Here is a 20,445-nt window from a genome sequence, read left to right on the forward strand (position 1 = left end):
GATTTTATAGCGATTTTAAAATTTTTGGTGCTAACTTCACGCAACACCAAAAATCTTAAAATATCTTTAGTTTTTTAGAGTTCTGAGTAGCACTCAAAGAGTTCTAGAGTTCTTGATAGGTTAGACCAATAGTTCTGGGTAAATAAAGATTTTATAGCGATTTTAACATTTTGGTGCTAACTTCACGCAACACCAAAAATCTTAAAATGTCTTTAGTTTTTTAGAGTTCTGAGTAGCACTCAAAGAGTTCTACAGTTCTTGATAAGTTAGACCAATAGTTCTGGGTAAATAAAGATTTTATAGCGATTTTAAAGATTCGGTGCTAACTTCACGCAAAATCTAAAATCATAAAATGTCCATATTTTTTAGAGTTCTGAGCAGCACTCAAAGAGTTGTACAGTTCCTGATAGATTAGACCAACAGTTCTGGGTAAATAAAGATTTTATAGCGATTTTAAAGTTTCGGTGCTAACTTCAAGTAAAACCAAAAATGTTAAAATCTCTATATTTTTTAGAGTTCTGAGTAGCACTCAAAGAGGTGTAGAGTTCTTGCTAGGTTAGACCAATAGTTCTGGGTAAATAAAGATTTTATAATGATTTCAAGTGTCGGTCCTAACTTCACGCAAAACCAACAATCATAATATGTCTATATTTTATAGAGTTCTGAGTCGCACTCAAAGAGTTCTAGAGTTCCTGATAGATTAGACCAATGGTTCTGGGTAAATAAAGATTTTATAGCGATTTTAAAGTTTCGCTGTTAATTTCATTCAAAATCAAAAATCTTAAAATCTCTATATTTTTCTAGACTTCTGAGTAGCACTTCAAGAGTTCTAAAGTTTCTCATGAAAAGTAAGAACAATTGTCGTAAAATAAGGGAATAAATGGGAAATAAATGTTTCGTCATAATCTACTGATCACACATGCAATCGTTGGAAATCATTAAGAAGTATATAGCACGTGCCTAACAAAATTCAAACAATGTTACCCAAAACATAGAAATCGACAATTGCTGGTGCGTGAAGTTGGCAGGACCACTAACAGCTCAAAGTCTGAAACTCGGTGCAGAATTTGAGTAGAATTTGAGTTCTCAGAAAAATCAACTCCTAGAATTTGAGCTTTGAATTTAGAGGCTCTAAGTCCATTTGAAAGGTGGTCCTGCCAACTTCACGCTGCAGGACCACCGGAAGCTCAAATTCTCAAACTCCGTCCAGATATCCAGTAGAATTTGAGGTTTCAAAAAAACAAACTCCCGGAATTTGAGCTTTCAATTTAAAGGATCTAAGTCGACTTAAAACCTGCAATTTTGAACACATCGTACCAGGACACCAACAGCTCAAATTCTGAAACTCCGTGCAGATATTGAGTGGAATTTGAGCTCTCAGAAAAACCAACTCCCAGAATTTGAGCTTTCCATTTAAAGGCTCTAAGTCTATGTGAAAGGTGGACCAGCCAACTTCTCACTGCAGGGCCACCGAAAGCTCAACTTCTCAAACTCCGTCCAGATATTCAGTAGAATTTGAGCTTTCAAAAATCCAACTCCCGGAATTTGAGCTTTCAATTTAAAGGGTCTAAGTCGACTTAAAACCTGCAATTTTGAACACATTGTACCAGGACACCAACAGCTCAAATTCTGAAACTCCGTGAAGATATTCAGTAGAATTTGAGCTCTCAGAAAAACAACTTCCAGAATTTGAGCTTTCAATTTAAAGGCTCTAAGTCTATGTGAAAGTTGGTCCTGCCAACTTCACGCTGCAGTACCACCGAAAGCTCAACTTCTCAAACTCCGTGCAGATATTCAGTAGAATTTGGGCTTTCAAAAAAACCAACTCCCAAATTTTGAGCTTTCAATTTAAAGGCTCTAAGTCCATTTGAAACATGGTCCTGCCAACTTCACGCTGCAGGACCACCGAAAGCTCAAATTCTCAAAGTCCTTCTAGATATTTTTCAGTAGAATTTTAGGTTTAAAAAAAACAACTCCCGGAATTTGAGCTTTCAATTTTGAGGGTCTATGTCCACTTCAAAACTGCGCCACTAACAGCTCAAATTCTGAAAATCGGTGCAGAATTTTAGCAGAGTTTTAGCTCTCAGAAAAACCAACTCCTAGAATCTGATCTTTCAATTTAAAGGCTCTAAGTTCATTTGAAAGATGGTCTTGTCAACTTCACGCTGCAGGACAACTGAAAGCTTAAACTCGGTCCAGATATTCACCAGGATTTGAGTTTTCAAAAAAACCAACTCCCGGAACTTGAGCTTTCAATTTAAAACGTCTAAGTGCAGTTAAAAGCTGTAATTTCGAACACATCATACCAGGACACCAACAGCTCAAATTCTGAAACCGTGCAGATATTCAGTAGAATTTGAGCTCTCAGAAAACCAACTCCCAGAATTTGAGTTTTCAATTTCAAGGCTCTAAGTCCATGTGAAAAGTGGTCCTACCAACTTTACGCTGAAGGACCACCGAAAGCTCAAATTCTCAAACTCAGATTTTTGATGTTGGTGTTGCGTGAAGTTAGCACCAAAAATTTTAAAATCGCTATAAAATCTTTATTTACCCAGAACTATTGGTCTAACTTATCAAGAACTCTAGAACTCTTTGAGTGCTTCTCAGAACTCTAAAAAATATAGAGATTTTAAGATTTTTGGTGTTGCGTGAAGTTAGCACCAAAAATTTTAAAATCGCTATAAAATCTTTATTTACCCAGAACTATTGGTCTAACCTATCAAGAACTCTAGAACTCTTTGAGTGCTTCTCAGAACTCTAAAAAAATAAAGACATTTTAAGATTTTTGGTGTTGCGTGAAGTTAGCACCAAAATGTTAAAATCGCTATAAAATCTTTATTTACCCAGAACTATTGGTCTAACCTATCAAGAACTCTAGAACTCTTTGAGTGCTACTCAGAACTCTAAAAAACTAAAGACATTTTAAGATTTTTGGTGTTGCGTGAAGTTAGCACCAAAAATTTTAAAATCGCTATAAAATCTTTATTTACCCAGAACTATTGGTCTAACCTATCAAGAACTCTAGAACTCTTTGAGTGCTTCTCAGAACTCTAAAAAAATAAAGACATTTTAAGATTTTTGGTGTTGCGTGAAGTTAGCACCAACATTTTAAAATCGCTATAAAATCTTTATTTACCCAGAACTATTGGTCTAACCTATCAAGAACTCTAGAACTCTTTGAGTGCTACTCAGAACTCTAAAAAAATATCGATTTATTAAACTTTTGGTCGCTAACTTCACGGGGGTCAGATAGACGAACGAACGAACAGATGGACATTTGAAATTCACTTTCTGGGCATGCATGGGTTAGGAATAATTTAAATTAACTTAAATCTCAGGTTCGAGTTTTTTTTAATGATTCTATTTCACTTAAAATTAGGCCTAAAGATACACAACTGAGTTGGATTACTAATGAATGATAATTATTTAAAATGTTCAGAAATAAAATAAATGTTGTGTTTATTTATCCTTGGTAAGTTTCATGTAATTTAGTTGTATATTTTAACTTGCCATTCCTATAATATTTGAACCTTATAGGTAGTTGATATATACCGTATACTTGGTCTAATTCAATAATCGCACTGTGGAAATGCCAACGTCGATATATATATATATATATATATATATATATATATATATATATATATATATATATATATATATATATATATATATATATGTATATATATATATATATATATATATATATATATATATATATATATATATATATAGATAGATAGATAGATAGATAGATAGATAGATAGATAGATAAATTTTAAATACAGATTTTAAAAAATGAAATGAGATTCATATTGTATTCACGTGTTTTACCATATCTTACGGATAAGAATACACGGCTTTAATCATTCGAAATTTATATTCATTATTGATCAACTATTTTAATAATAATATGCCTACATAACATCCGCAATATTGTAGATAATTCTAATTTTATATTATTTCATTCAACGGAATGTACTAACTGTAATTAGAAACAAATTATAATTGTTACTGCCCAGGTCTTGTTTATACACTAGAGAAGACAAAGTTTCAGGTAAAATATTCGAGTTCAATACATTCAATATTGGGTTCTCTCTTGCATACGTACATACAATTATGTTTATTGGTTACATACATTTAATGGCTTAAAGGAAATTCATATAAACTTAATCTGCATTTCCTTCTCAGAGTTGAAACAATAGGAATAATACTTTTCTGTGGTAGAAACTGATTGTGTAAGGTATTGAAAGTAATGAATGTTGTTAATTGTAAAATTATTGTTGTCATTTTTAATTACCTTTACGCTTTATTATGTTAACTTTTATTAGAATTGTATACTTTGATTTGTAATAAATTTATAAATAAAACGTAATTTAAGACTGTGAATTTTATACAGTATTGCTGTAACATTACCATTATAGTAAAAAGAATGTGTGTCTGTACTGTTTGTAAATAATAATAATAATAATAATAATAATAATAATAATAATAATAATAATAATAATAATAATAATAATAATAATAATAATAATAAATGTTGATACCCACTTGCTGTGGACTGTCATCGTGGCGGAGGGTGCAGCTGACCCAGAGAGATCAGCTTCGATCATTTATTTGATCACCCTTCAACTGCGTATTCTGCGCCTATCTCTTTACTTGCGAATACCACTACAGAATTCTCCGATGGTTGATGAGAGCCTTGCTAGAGGGTAACTAGTGAACGTTTTCCTTCGTCTAAGAAGGCGTGCATTGTCCTCATCTGCTTGTGTATATGTCCAGTGTTCTGTTTGTTTTTTGTGGAAAATATCTTTAAAATAGATGAAAGAAAAATAGAAACTGTTAAGAATAATCTGCACTGCCTTCTTTGTTCTTGTTTGTCTTTAGTTGATGAAAGTTGCGCTTTTTTCTTAATACCGGTGTTTATTCTATTTTATTTTCTCTTTTTAATTCCGAAGCCAGTGTTTAATTGTTCAGAACTCTATTCCTGCCTCTTGAACACATTGGCTTGACGCCGATCCTTCGACGAGAGTGTGGATTCCGAATTTGCTTTTTCTGCTAACAGCCTGGTATGGTTTTACCGCGACCACCACTACCAATTTATAATGTTAAAACTCAAAACACTTATGAAGAAATCATCTTCCAGCTCTTCAAGGCCGGACTTTCCATAGAAAGTCGAAAACCCAAGAATAAGAGCAGGCTACATCTGTAAAGATACACATAGTGGAAAAGACAAATATTGTAGTTCCAGTAGTTCAGTACCTTGTAATTAGAGAACGGACTTGTCCTCTGAGCACTCACTATACTTTCGTCCCTTTTTCTTATTTTTGTAAGGATAGCTCTAAATAGATTAAACATTGATCACCAGTTGAATTAGAGACACCTACCTAATATAGGGTGACCAAATCGTCAACTAGAAAAAACGGGACACCTTTTACTTCTGGATAGGTTGCTCCCATAAATATATTGTTTAGCCTCTCCGTTCTCTCTTTCTCTTTTTGTATCTCTCACAAAAAGGACAAATTTCTACTTTTTCGTTTTATAACCTGTTGAAAAGGTAGTAAAATCAAAAACAATGAAATATTTAAAAACATTACTAAAATACTCTTATATGAAATATTTCTCAATTATTAAAATGAATAAGATGAAGTATAATCAAGGGCGCCCATCAGGGGGGCAAGGTGGGGCGCTTGGAAATATCTAAAACCTAATAGAATTTTTACATTAGTTACAGCAAAATTTAAAACTATATTTGAAATGTCGCTTATACTCTCCCCCCATCCTTGGAAACCACAACATGGGCGTCCTTGGGCATATTCATGAGAATAATGTAATGCAAAACATGAGTTTATTTCATGAAGTAAATTCATGAGATAGCTTTGTCCTAGCCATCTTTAAAACTTCCTTCTTTTCTAATACAAAGTTATAAAAGTTACAACGGTTCATTTCTAAATTGTATAGTACTTGAAGAATTTCAGAAAGGGTCTCCTGTTTCTTTCATCTGTCCACTGAATATTCATGAGTGAAAATTCTTTCAGTATTGCCATTATGGGCAGGGATCCCAAACACATATTGATATATCTGTAAAAATTCAGAGTGCTATTGAGACCTAGTATGGGTTTTGAAAAAACAAACCCACTTTTCGTGACACTGGAGTGTTTTTAAGCATGCCTTCCAATACATCATTGACCTCTATAACACTTCTTGCACTTCCTTCAATTATCTTAATTCCGTGGTGGAAAGTACTAAGCTGGCTATGGATAAACCATAAAAATGCTTCACTTAAAGAATTATTTAAAAACGTAAGCAAAATCTTATGAGCTTTCTCCTCGCTTAGAAAGAACCCTTTAAAGCATGAAACAGTTTTAAAATTCGTTCTACTGCAGGCATCAAAGAAAACCAACGAGTTATGGAATGTGATAAAATAGTTCCAAATTCAACATCAACCATTTCACAAAATTCTTTTAGCCTCTCTGTTTGTACCGTGTATACAGAGAAATAAGAGAAGAGCCTGACAACAATACTTTCCATGTTACAACTTAATCTGTCAGCAGCTGTACCTCAGGGGCGTCATTTCAGACTTTGCTATAACACTCTCAAGTTTTGTACTAGTGTATTAGTAGGTAATCGATTAAAGTATATATATTCCCCAAACTCTTGGAGAGGGCAGTTGTCTCCTCCTGCCCTCCCTAAATGACGTCCCTATGCAGTTATGTAAGATATGTGCTGGTCAACCCACACCTTCAATATTTCCATGTAAACACATTACATTTTTCCTGTCTATTCAAACTACCAATATTTATGTTTGTAGTGTCACCACAAAACGCAATGCAATTGTTTTTATTTAATTTAAATCAGGGGTAAAAGTGAGGGCGAACGCGGGGAGACGCCATTCCCCCACCTGCAAAAAACATGTACGGCGTCCCCGTTCCTAAAAAATCACAATGGGCAAAGATAGGCAGGGGGACGGTGTGACGTCATGCCGCTACCTACCGTCCCCCTACCTTTTCAGATCCACTTTTACCCCCTGATTTAAACTCATCAATACAGTTCAAGCAGAAATTACAGTAGGTATCTCGTCTGACGTTTCACAGGGCAAGGAAGCAACTTTGACTTTACTCTTCGTTTATGTCAAAAAACTGAATTACAAAAGGAAAGATTTTGATAGCTTTATGATTACTCGCATCTGTTGAAATGCCATAAAAGGGGGATTTATTTATCTCTTCAATATTTTCAAACTACAGTAAATGGAGCTAAAACACCAGGGCCGATTACTTTGTTGTCAGAACTGAACTTCGATGCGATTGATCATTTGACCGAAAATTGTGATCATGTTTTATCGTATGGTAGGCCTGAGTTAGCTCAGTAGCTCTCACTTTTCTTTCTTCACCTGATTCTTGTTTTATAAAATAATTGTTAACAGACTTACTGCAACTTGGCGCACTCAGTCTGTTTCTATGTTTCACTGTTTTGATGGGTTGTTGTATATCTGTACGACCACTGTGTCCAATACAAAAAATACTGCTGCAAACTGTGCACTCGATTTCATTGTCAAATCGTCCATTTTTAATATAGTTCCACTCCTTAGAATACTCCTCCTTAAACTTGCATACACGCTTAGGCATTGTTAAGCAGATAGTGCGGAACGTAACAGAAGAAACAATTCGTTTTCACAATAAAAACAACCGCAGCACATTCTATTTGATTTGAAGTTTGACTCACTCTGACCGAAGATAATATTACTCAACGGCAAGATAGGCAACGACAATGTTAAATGCATGTATCGAGTTTTCGGCTGGAGCGATCAAATCTGTTACCGACAGGATTTATAATTACTCTCAGCATCGGATTCCAACTCCCTTTATTTGCTTTTTCTTACTTTTAAACATTATTTCACTTACAACTAGTTTTCTTCTTACTATCACCTTTATAGTTCTATACCTTTGTTCCCCTTTCGAAGGGTATTACATCTTAGTCAAATCACGGCGCCTCAATCTTTCACCACCCGAAACAGAAAGTAAAAACAGGTAACATTTGTTTTCCGTAAGACTTTCAGCCCCTTGCACTGTCATTTGCAGATTTGGGAGGCCTAGGAGGGAAAACAGTGCAGCCACCACATCCAATATCGGAAACATCGTAATGACGTTTCTCAGTAATTAGACACATTCCAATATAATCACATAGTTTAGAAAGTAATAATATAAATTAGGAAATTTTAGCGATTGGAAAGTTTTTTTGTACTCAATGTACGTAAATACGGGACATTTTGGCGTCCCGGAAGAATTTTTCGGGACACTGGGAATGGTTGTGAAAAAACGGGACAATCCCGTTTTTACGGGACGGTTGGTCACCCTAACCTAATACCGTGTAGCACTACCTTTCGCTCTGATAAAGGCGGCTACCTGCCGCGGCATGGATCCACGAGGCGCCTGAAGTGTTGTGTCATCTCAGTTCATATCTTGTTCCAAAGTCTCCCACAGCGCCCGCAGGTTGTTCGGAAGAGGGTCCACAGCCCGAAGGCGTCATTCCATGGCATCCCAGATGAGTTCGATGGGATTGAGGTTCGGTGACCATGATGGCCAGGGAACTGTTGCCAGATCAGTGGAGTGCTCGTCAAACGAGTCTGCTCCCATTTTAGAGCGGTGGGCCGGCGTATTGTACTGCTAAAAAATGAGGTCACCATCCGGATGTTGCAGCCGAGCAAATGACAGGACATGGTCCTCCATAAGATAGCAGTAGCATTCGCCTACACGTATTAGGGGACCCATTTCAGTCCACGTAAACATGTTCCAGATGAGACTATTACCACCACCGGCCTGTACAGTTCCCTGCTGGCACGATGGATCCATTGCCTCGTGCGGTTGGCGACGCACCCGTACCCGACCAGCATGTACCAATGTGAAACGTGACTCATCTGTCCAGGCAAACTTTTTCCACATTTCCACGGTCCAGTGGCGTTTTTTTAATGCTAAACGTTTTTTCCTGTGTTGTGCGGTTAGAAGAGGTACTCGCGTTGGCCGATGGCTTCTGTAGCTCATGGCGAATAGGTGGTTGTGGATTGTGTGGCTGCTAGCACAGTGTCTTTGTCCTGCATTATACCTTTACCGCACTGTAGTATTGGAGATGGAGAAAAGAATGAGAATAAGGAAGTGGAAAGAAGCAGATTGGATAAAGAAGTAGGAAGAGATAAACTGATGAACTGGACAGGAGGCTTACTTATTAATGAATTATGGCAAGGAAGTTTGGATAGCATAGACAAGAAGAAAATAAAAGAAAGGCCCTTATAAGAACCAAAAATGACGGAACGTGATTAGTTGGAAAATGAACAAGAAGACTTACGGAATTGGCTGAAGGCCTCTGTTAAATGAATTTAAACTCTTTTATAACAATGACTATATATATGTCTGTATTTTCATTTATTGTCGATAGTGTCTGAAGAAGGATATGTTAGACATCCTAAACCGTTACAAATTATAATTTAAAATAAAGTGGGTTTTAAGCTTTGGTCAGTGTTACTTTTGTTAAAATATTCAATTCAAAGCCATGAATAGTCTTACTGACAAATATATATGCTCTTATTATAACAAAGAAACTGATCCGGAATTTGAAGAGAGTAAATGAGACTTGTATCGTGACACAAAGAGGGAAAAATGCGTAAGCGAGCCGGGACTTGAATCCTGGATCTTTCGAATCAATGAATTGACCACTACACTACCTAATCCTTTCCCAGAATAGCCATATACTCTCTCATTCTTGAAATCGGCGTTCTTTCACCCAGACTACGTGGCTTGTACAGATCGCTCCACAGAAACTGATACAAGGCTTTGCCACTGAAATTGCCACAACATACTGTTTTGCAGATGCATAGGCAACCCAACTTACACCTTGAGTAATGAGTTACGTCTGGTTTTCAATTCCTCCCCCTCCCCCTTGCCTTATCCAAAACAATCTTTGTCAACTCATTGCTGCTGCGACGTAATATACTCCTTCCATTTTGTCACGTTTGAGAAGCTGTTTCCGAACAAAGCAGGTTTGTTCTCAAAGAGACAGTAGTATAAACTCAAGAAGAAACGTAACTTACTACCTACAGTTAGTAAACGTATGCTTTAATCAAAGTTCGTGGCGAACGACATAGAGAGAAGAGAGATTCTAATATGGTGGCAGAGAGGAATACATTCACATATACAAGGTTTCAATTAGAGAAACAAACGATGAGATAGTATTCATATTCTAAGGAAAATCGTCGTTTTGTGAAGCAGAAGTATCAAAGTTTCTCAGTCGAACTTGTGGGTATTTCACCCGCAGTTGTCGAATGAAGGTTGAGCTGTCATTCGCCACGAACTTCGATTAAACACATACGTTTAGTAAGTGTAGGTAGTAAGTTACGTTTGTTCTTGAGTTCATACTCCAGGTAATACTCTTTTTGAGAACAGACCTTTTGTTTGGAAACAGTTTCTCAAACGTGGCAAAATTGCTTTCAGGGGCGGACTGGCAACCATAGGACCCACCCTGCTAAACTAAAATGAGGACCCACTGTATAAAAATGTAAAAAAATATACTTGGCATTCTTCATATGTATTACATATAGAAGTCCATCTTCGAACCCATAAATAGTATCCCATATATTCATACAATAGCAAAACATTAATTACAAAAAATCTGAAGTAGGAACATTTTAATAGTAACTCATACAGTGTGTAATTGGCATTATCATTTTTTATTGTAAACACACACAATACCGGAATTAGTGCTTTCAGTTATTTATATAGTGCTATTGTTATTTTATGTAATGCATTTAAACCATTTATTTAAACAAATGAATGTCATGTTTTAGAAAACCCAAAACATATACATGTGCAATAAGTAAAAACTAATAAGTCAACTTTGAAACACTAAATAATTAAAGCACTGACAGAAACAATGTAAGTTTCTTTCCTCATAAATCAGTTCTAATATCAAATTGGTTGAAATTTTCTACTGAATTGCATACTGTAACCTAATATAATATAATATTAATATGAATGCCAGAAATGTATCCTAATATTAATATCTTCATTATGCCCCAGTTACACTCACAATTTCAAATATCTACCTAATTCTTTGGAGCTAGATACAAGATTGTCAATCACTTTGTCGTAATCAAACGTATATGATCTTTCTATGTATAAAAGAATAAAGTCTTCCAACAAATCTTGTCCAAGCGATGAACGCAACCGATTTTTGATCACTTTCATAATCGAGAAACGGCGCATAAGAAAGTTGACCCGAGCCGACCCGTGGCTAGAGCAGCCCTGACCCTAGCGTAGGTGACCTCACCCGACCCGTGTCTCAAGCAGGCTTGACTCGACTCCTGACCCATGAAAGCCTGATCTGACCCATTTGAAAGCACTACGCGGCAGCAAACAGTTCAGTTAATTTCGTGTTCGCCTGTTAAAGTTGTGTAACTTTGGAACAATAATCTTATATTTCCCGTGGTTCTTAATAAATATCACTTGAGCCTCAATATATATAAAAGAACATTATAACGTAAATACCATTTGTTTTTACCTTCGCTTAGTGTTCAGGATACAAATTTATAATTTCTTTAACATCAATTGTCCTGAGAACTTCCTAATCTTCAATCTATCATCCTTCTATTTATTTAATTCAATACCGTAACTAAGGAACAATAATACTCATTACAATTTCCTTTTCTTCCTTTTACAAAATCTGCTTCGTTATTGCACCTCTGATCGTATTCCTAAGACCAATACAGATAGATAATAGTACAACATAATAAGAAAATATACAACATACAACATACCGTTGTATATGGCGTCACGAACAGGGATTTCATGTATTGATTAACAATAAATGAAAAGAATCCTGGACCGTAATACAATACACATTTTGAACGACCCTTGTATATATCTAAGATTACATTTTACATCAAAATCACATATATTAATCTCATAATTAAGCATATTCTTTAGCCTCACGTTATAATATTGATAACAAGGTGTATCAACTGAAAAATGACAATGATGATACGGTCCACAATTATTTTTACATTCATTGGATATATGTAATATAAGGTATATCGTTTAATGCATGAAATTGAGCATAATTACAAAGAGTTAAATATAAACATATTCTCTATTAAAATTGATCCATTTACCTTCGTTTAGCGTTCATTAAAATGTAAACACAGAATAAACATACTACACGAATATATATATATATATATATATATATATATATATATATATATATATATATATATATATATAACACATAAAGTGATTAAGGAGTAATTATAATATTATGAACGTAATAAAACAATATAGTACACATTAACATTTAAAGAAATAATTGCTATACTAGATAAATAGTTAAAGATAAAAGAACATAAAGAAAAATACAATAACTAAGTTATATAACTACGAAACACTGCTTTTATCTCATTTGAGATTAAGTTCCCTCTTTCAGACATTATTTATATTAATTTTACTTATAATCTCAGAAGGGACTACAATTTTGACTAAGTCCATCCATTTTTTTCTAGTACTTTCGGTAGGCTATCATAACTTTATTTCATCGACATTTCGTAATCCTAAAATTTTTCCTGTTTTCATGTCCATTAATTCAAATACTTTAGGGTTAATTTGCTTCGTACACAAATATGGTCCAGCATACAAGTCACAGAATTTACAGATTCTTTTTAATGAAGCGTCACTTTGTGGATGTAATCTCACAAACACCAGATCGTTAGACTTAATTTTAACTTTACCTTTCTGTTGTTCCTCGGTTTTCTGATTTCGAGAATTGAATTTTCGAATCCTACGAAAGTGTATCATACTCACTAGATGAGAATAATCTACTTCATTTTTATCGTCCAGTCGAATTCCAAAATGCCGTTCTATTGGCGAAATAAAATCAGTTCCATTATGGATATTAGCGGGTGCCACTCCTAATGTATCCGACACTGAATAGTTTAAGAAATACGTAATTTCAGTAACGTATTTGATCCATTCATTATGTTTGTTACGACAGCAATGTCGAAATAACATCCCAAGATTTCGATGGATATTTTCCACTATTGAACTGCTGGGGTGATACGGAGTTACAAAATGAACCTTAATATTGGCTTTCAAAGTTCTGCACTAGCATGACCACATGACTAAAATTGACGCATTGTGCAGACATTAGCATTTGTTGCAATCGAAACGGCAATAGGATGCGAATAGAAGCAATTATACGCGATTCAGGATGATTAGGATTTAGAGCTTTTAAACGTCGATACTACAAATTCCGTGACATTCTTGTGGCTTCGCGGATCGAAGACCTTGGTACGTAATAAAGCATCTCTGTTGGCAAGCATAAAGTCATTTTCATAATTGGATAATAAAGCAACTTTAAAATCGGAATAAGCATGAAGATTTTCTCTGATTGCTTTGAACCACGTTAAACATGGTGGCTGTAGGACATGTGGAAGGATCTTCAAGAATTTTGACTCCTTTATTCCTATTAATTCACATTCGTCCTCAAACTTCTCGATAAATACCCGTGCAGGTATATCATCGGGCCCACCGCTAAATTTTGTCAATGATTTTACCTCGCTAAATCGCAAATGTCTGTCATTATTATGGGATTTTAAACATTTATATTTACCATAATATTTTGGATTCCTACAAGATGAATGTTTCTTTCTTCTTCCATCTTTTGTACTTCCTTCGCTATATCCCGACGACTCACTGTCCTCAAAAACTCGATGAGGTGTTACTGGTTCTGGTTCCTTAAAAAGAGGCTGATTTCTATATCCACCGTCGCGAGGGATTACTGTTTCTGAAGCCTGATTTCTATGTTCACCGTGGGACTGATGTCTATGTCCACCGTCGTGCTCTCCCTTAGTAGACTTGTACCCCTCTTGAAAACAATTCATATCCTCTCTAAGTTCTCGGATGTGAAAAGTTCTCGGTTGAGTTCATTAATCACTGATTCCATTACTTTAACCACCTCCTGTATTTCAGTATAATTTTGGGACACTCGTTCCATCTTTTGATCATACTGCTTGAATCTCGTAGAAATTTGCTCCTCCAATTGACCTTCTATTTTGCATTGTAATTGGTCCATTTTATCTTCAAGTCGTTCCTCAATTTTAAGTTGCAGTCGCTTTATTGAGTCCTTAAATTGTTGATGAGTTACCTGCTGGAATTCATTAAACTGTTGTTGAGTTACCATTTTCTGCTGGAACTCCTCAAACTGCTGGTGAGTTACCATTTTCTGCTGGAATTCCTCAAATTGTTGTTGAGTTACCATTTTCTGTTGGAATTCCTCAAATTGCTGATGATTTACCTGCTGGAATTCTTCAAATTGTTGTTGAGTTAACATTTTCTGTTGGATTCCTCAAATTGCTGATGATTTACCTGCTGGAATTCCTCAAACTGCTGATGAGTCACCATTTTCTGCTGAAGTTGATACATTTGACAAGATATCTGCTTTAAGAGATCTGTCATACTTTCACGAGCAGGAATCTCCCTTTGTATAAGTCTGTCTTGGACACCTTCTGTTTCCGACATACCTCTGTATATTTGCTTACCACTTCTTAAAACGGTAACATAAATATTGGACTCAATTGTGTTCGTTGTTACTCTGCTTCGGAACGATACACTAATTCCCGGTATGAAGGCACCATTTAAATATGGAACAATAATCTTATATTTTTTTCCTTTCCCGTGGTTCCTAATAAATATCACTTGAGCCTCAATATATATAAAAGAACATTATAACGTAAATACCATTTATTTTTACCTTCGCTTAGTGTTCAGGATACAAACTTATAATTCCTTTAACATCAATTGTCCTGAGAACTTCCTAATCTTCAATCTATCATCCTTCTATTTATTTAATTCAATACCGTAACTGAGGAACAATAATACTCATTACAATTTCCTTTTCTTCCTTTTACAAAATCTGCTTCGTTATTGCACCTCTGATCGTATTCCTAAGACCAGTACAGATAGATACTAGTACAACATAATAAGGAAATATACAACATACAACATACCGTTGTAACTTCAAGTAAAAATAGCCATAAGCCTCACAGTGACGATTGTTGTTGCTTAAAGAGAGATTCCACTGTTAAGCATCGCAGAGCATCGAAGTGTCGCAAAGTTCAAGCATGAGGATTATGAACAAAAACAGTGAAGCCATTGTTATTTTCATATATCACACATGCCGTAAACAGTATTAACAAATGTTATTATATTGTATTACTTGTGTAGTAAGGAATATTTCAAATGTTTTTATTTTGTAGCAAAAATAGAGCCTATATTTTGTCATGTGGAAAGTATCTTGTATTTTGTTTGCTAATTACTACGTATATAATAGAATTTCCATATTTTGCATAAAATTTTATTTTTGATTTTACATAAAAACCTGACATGATACGGAAAAATGGTTTTCACATCTGTGGTCAGCATGCCCGAATTGACAAAGAACAGGTGGTTTCGTTTCCGAAGCAGAATAAAAGGTCTCAAATCGCTTATTAATGTAATTTATACAAACCTCATTTATCTAATTGTATTTGCAAATATACATTATTATTAAAAATCGCATTGAATTCAAGAACTTCCCGCATAGATTGTTGTTACAGTTTTAAGATAGCATCATGTAATTAAATAGATTGTATTAGCTTCACGTAATTAAATATATTATATGAACTTACTCTATGGCATATGAATCCCAGAGACTTAATGCCACATTCACAAAGTTCTCCATTGACTTCTGTCTTTAGTTACCCGGATTCAGTTACGTATTTTGGATTTCTACTTCTGTAAGATCTATCTTAATATTGTCCTCTCTGGGCTTAAGTTTTCCTAATGCTCCTTTCCCGCTTGGGTTTCAGTTAAAATTTTGTAAGCGTTTCTACTTTCTTCTAACTGTGCCTTCTTGACTTGATTACCCTAACAATGGTTGTAAATGATGTTAATTATGCAGTTCCTCATTATTAAGTTTTCGCTATTCCCCATTCCCGCTACTCTTAGAATCGCCTTAGGATTTTATTCTCAAATGTGATTATTCTGTGAGCTTCTTCGTGGCTAAGCGGTTAACGTACGCTCCCTTAGCGAGAGAAACTCGAAGCTCATATGGTTGGGATTCCACGTTCATCAGTAGACTCACGTCTCATATAGCCTCGCTATTGAACGGGACCTTAAACTCAAAATCAACTCATCAACTCAAGCTTTTAGTCTGCGTTCTTCCTACTTGGTTATATTCATTGGTAAAACTCACATTAGAAAACATAAGATGTGACTGCAATTTCAAAATTGATTACCAACTCAAAAATGCAATGGGTACTGAGCACCTATTAAAAAAATCTCCAATCGGTATTTGAGCACCGGAGTACCCATATACTCGGTGCGTATAGTCTCATTTAAGTAGAGGTTCTTTTGCAAAATCAAGTCTTGTGTAGTTTATTAGTGCTGTAAGATAACAGTACATTTTATTATAATATAAGTTAAATAATTATTTATTTGTTTTATTACAGGGTGAAACATGTCAAGATATAGGACTGGATACTCACATAGGTACTACGCGAGCAACAGTGATGATGAAAACACAATCGACACGGTTTTAGAGGACATCAATGCAGAGATTATTAAATTGGATGACGCTGAAACTAAAATGCTTGTCGCTGACCAAAAAGAATTGGTAGATAGGATTTTTAAAACTATGAAACGAGTGGATCCACTGTTTAAACATCTTTCACCGTATATCTACTGGACTGGAAGTTATTATGAAGGTACGAGAGTAGTCAAAGCTAATGAGTTTGATGTAAACTTTGTTCTACGGGTACCAACAAATATTGAGGTGTCACTGTGTGCAGCTCCGGCTTCATACGTAAGATTAAGGTTACTTGGCGATCTTGAAGAATATAAGGACGATGAAGATTTGAACGAGCTACTTAACTGGATAGGGCTTTTGGATTGCTTGAAACAAGATAAAGTACGATTCTGGACAAAAGATGTTATTAAAAGATCAATTGTGTTCGTGAAGAATCGCAGGAGATCTGTGCGTGTTGAGGAACATGGTCCCGCATGCACACTGTACGTCTCTATGTCAAATGGTATGAATTACAGTATTGATATTTCGGTAGTAATTCACATACCTGAAAGTCTGATTTATGACAGGAGACCAGGAGTTAGATTTCCTTCTGGTGATTGGCATGCAGTTCCTAAACCGTATAATGATTCTCCAGGTCTTACATGCTGGCGAACAAGTTTCTCTGAACAAGAAAGGAACATGTTGGGAGATAAACAACACTTAAAGCCCACTTTGCGACTACTGAAAAGGTATCGAGACAACCAAGGGTGGGAACATGATTTACCCAGTTATTTTCTCAAGACATTATTTTTTTGGGAATTGAAACGTCAACGTTCGAACTTCTGGAATAACAGTCTTAGTTTCCTTTTTAGGCATATGCTGGGAGTCTTGCTGGATTGCTTGTTTAAAGGTGTCATTAAATATTATTGGGATTCAAGATGTAACTTGTTGCAGCTAGATGACGCAAAATTAGACATGATGTATCGGAAGCTAAACGCATTTATTAAACGCTTCGATCGACAGAAGGATTCTAACCCAGATTTCATTCGTAGGTACTTGGAGTAATGTAAAGTATTAAACGTGACGATTGACATAAGGAGTGTTGAAATTTTTCATTATGTATTGACACTAACTGAACACAAGCTATGAGTAACCGAAATAAGAAGTCAATTATTAACAACATTCTTTATAGAGATAGAAATCATTATAAATGTAAGACATTGTATACAACTTGTTTACTGTGAACTCACTATTCTCATGTGCAAATCGGCGGTTAAAATGCTTCGCAGGAAGCCTAACGAGATGTTTAGTTCTTCGGAAAGCTCTCGGATAGCCAGTAGCCCGTTTGAATGAATCATTTGTGCCACATTTTGCAAGTTTCCGTCTGTCTTTGACGTCAAAGGACTTCCCGATCATTGCTGGTCTTCAACCGACTTATTGCCACTTTTCAATCGCACATACCACCTCTAAAAAGTCTTCAATGTCACCGCTTGAATTTTGTAAACTGAACTTATCTTAAGCTTACAATAGTGTGTTTTTCGAACTAAATTATGTATCAAAATAAAAATGAGTTTGTGTATGTTTCTTATGTAAGTTTAAGCAACCAGTTAAACACATCAAAATGTATAACTTTTAGGTAGTATGTAAGGTGGTTAGGGGAAGTACATGATCGTTCTGGTATGTTGGGTTGCATATCTTGCAGATGCGCAACACTAATGTAATGTCAGTCGAAAATCAATAAAAATAACCAGCCCCGGTCTAAACATAGAACTTATAAGTGAGGAATGTTGTAAAGGTACTCTTTTTTAGCTTCTTCTAGAATCCACAAAGATTGTACTTGAATAAGAAAATTCTAAGTCAAATCAGCAAAGATTTCCGTTTCTTTTTCCAAAAATTCTGCTTTTATATTAGAAAAAACCTTTGTTCCAATGGTAGCTGGCTTTTGGAGTCTCTATATCAGTCACATATTAAATGTACTATATGTAAAGAACATTAATCAGATACATGATAGATCTAACAATTTCCTGCATCAGTATTTATTTCATCAGGCGGAAAGGGAAAACTTAAAAAAATATGAATTCTCCAAAATTAATTTATAAAGATAATTTGTGTTTACTTGGTGCAATAATGTTACAATACTACACATTGTTTTCTAAATATATTAAGTAGATCATGAATCATTGTAATTTATTTTGCTATACCATGTAAAAGAAAAATAGTTCATAAGCTTTTCTTTTGCAATTATAAGCATCTTGCCTAAGAATTAATAAATGATGCAAAGAAAACAGAGATCTACTAGATACAGTCTTGCTAAGATCGAATTCTCATAATTAAACAAGGGACAATTTAATTACAATACATATTGGAATACAGGTTGAAAAAAACTGAAAAAATATTCATATTTACATGTTTTACCTTACCATAGGTAAGAATACACGACTTTAAAGAGCAATAGACAATCAGATTCTTGTTTTCTTCTTCAAATAAGACTTTTCACTGTTAATTTGTGCTTAAATATACATAATTTACGTACTAACTAAATTTCTAATGGTAGAGTATTTATAAAACTTTAAACTTGTAGGCTACCGTCTAACTTTGCATGTTTATTTTGTGCAACTATTGAATTGCGTCCTATTATTAATTATTCGAAATTTGTATTCATTATTGATCAACTATTTCAGTAATAATTTGTTTCCTTACATAACATACGCAATGTTGTAGATAATTCTAATTTTATATTATTTCATTCAACGGAATGTAATGACTCTAATTGTAATTGTTTATATATTAGAGAAGACAAAGTTTCAGTGTAAAATATTTGAGTTCAATACGTTCAATATTGGATTCTCTCTTGCATACGTGTACAAAATTATGTTAAATAGTTACATACGTTTAATGGCTTATGGAAGAACATTCATATAGACTTATCTACATTTCCTTCTCAGAGTTGAAACAATAGGAATTACTGATTATATAGGATGTTGAAAGTAATGAATGTTGTTAACTTAAAATTATTGTTGTCATTTTTAATTTCTCTTATGCTTTATTGTGTTAAATTTATTGGAATTGTATACTCTGATTTGAATCAATTTATAAATAAAACGAAAATTAAGATTTGAATTTTAAACAGTATTGCTGTGTCAGTACCATTATAATAAAAAGAATGTGTATTTTTGTTTGTAAATAAAAAATATATTGATACCCACTTACCCCCTTTCATGCAGTGGGCTGTCATCGTGGGAAAGGGTGCAGCTGAGCCTGAGAGATCACCTTCGATTATTGGTTATTTGAGCACCCTTCAACTCAGGGGCGTCATTTAGGGGGGCAGAAGGGGGAAATTTCCCCCTCCCAAGAGTTTGAGGAATACATATACTTTAATTGATTGTCTACTAATACACTAGTACAAAACGCGAAAATCTTATGTCGTTGGTGCTCTTGTCCCCCCCCCCAAGCGAAGTCCGAAATGACGCCCCTGCTTCAACTGCATGTTCTGCATCTGCCTTCTCACTTGCGAATACTCCTAAAGAATTCTCAGATAGTTGATGGGAGCCTTGCAAGATGATGACCAGTGGACGCTTTCCTTTGTCTGAGATATTCGTATGCATCATCCTGATCTGTTTGTGTATATGCCCAATGTTCAGTTTATTTTTTGTGGAAAATACCTAAAAGAAGGGGTAAAACTGCGGGAGACACCGTCCCCCAACCTCCAAAAAATATGTAGGGAGTCCTCCCACTTCCTAAGAAATTACAATGGGCATAGATACGCAGGGGGATGGCTAACGTCATGCCGCTATCTACCGTCCACCTACTAGATAAAAGCAAAATAGAAACTATTAAAAATATCCGCACTGCCTTCTTTGT

General features: G+C 35.0%; 1 protein-coding gene across 1 annotated transcript in view; it reads left to right on the forward strand.

Annotated features, from left to right (window-relative positions):
- Positions 1-19,704, forward strand: part of LOC145680565 (cyclic GMP-AMP synthase-like receptor) — a 43,868-nt gene extending 24,164 nt beyond the window's left edge. Inside the window, exon 2 of the mRNA XM_081751202.1 lies at positions 16,529-19,704. Within this exon, the coding sequence (XP_081607328.1) occupies positions 16,537-17,649 (1,113 nt within the window). The 5' untranslated portion in view covers positions 16,529-16,536 and the 3' untranslated portion in view covers positions 17,650-19,704. The remainder of the gene's footprint in view (positions 1-16,528) is intronic.
- Positions 19,705-20,445: the final 741 nt, after the last annotated feature.

Source organism: Thermobia domestica, chromosome 3 (genome assembly GCF_964235325.1).
Source record: "Thermobia domestica chromosome 3, izTheDome1.hap1.1, whole genome shotgun sequence".
NCBI lineage: Eukaryota > Metazoa > Arthropoda > Insecta > Zygentoma > Lepismatidae > Thermobia > Thermobia domestica.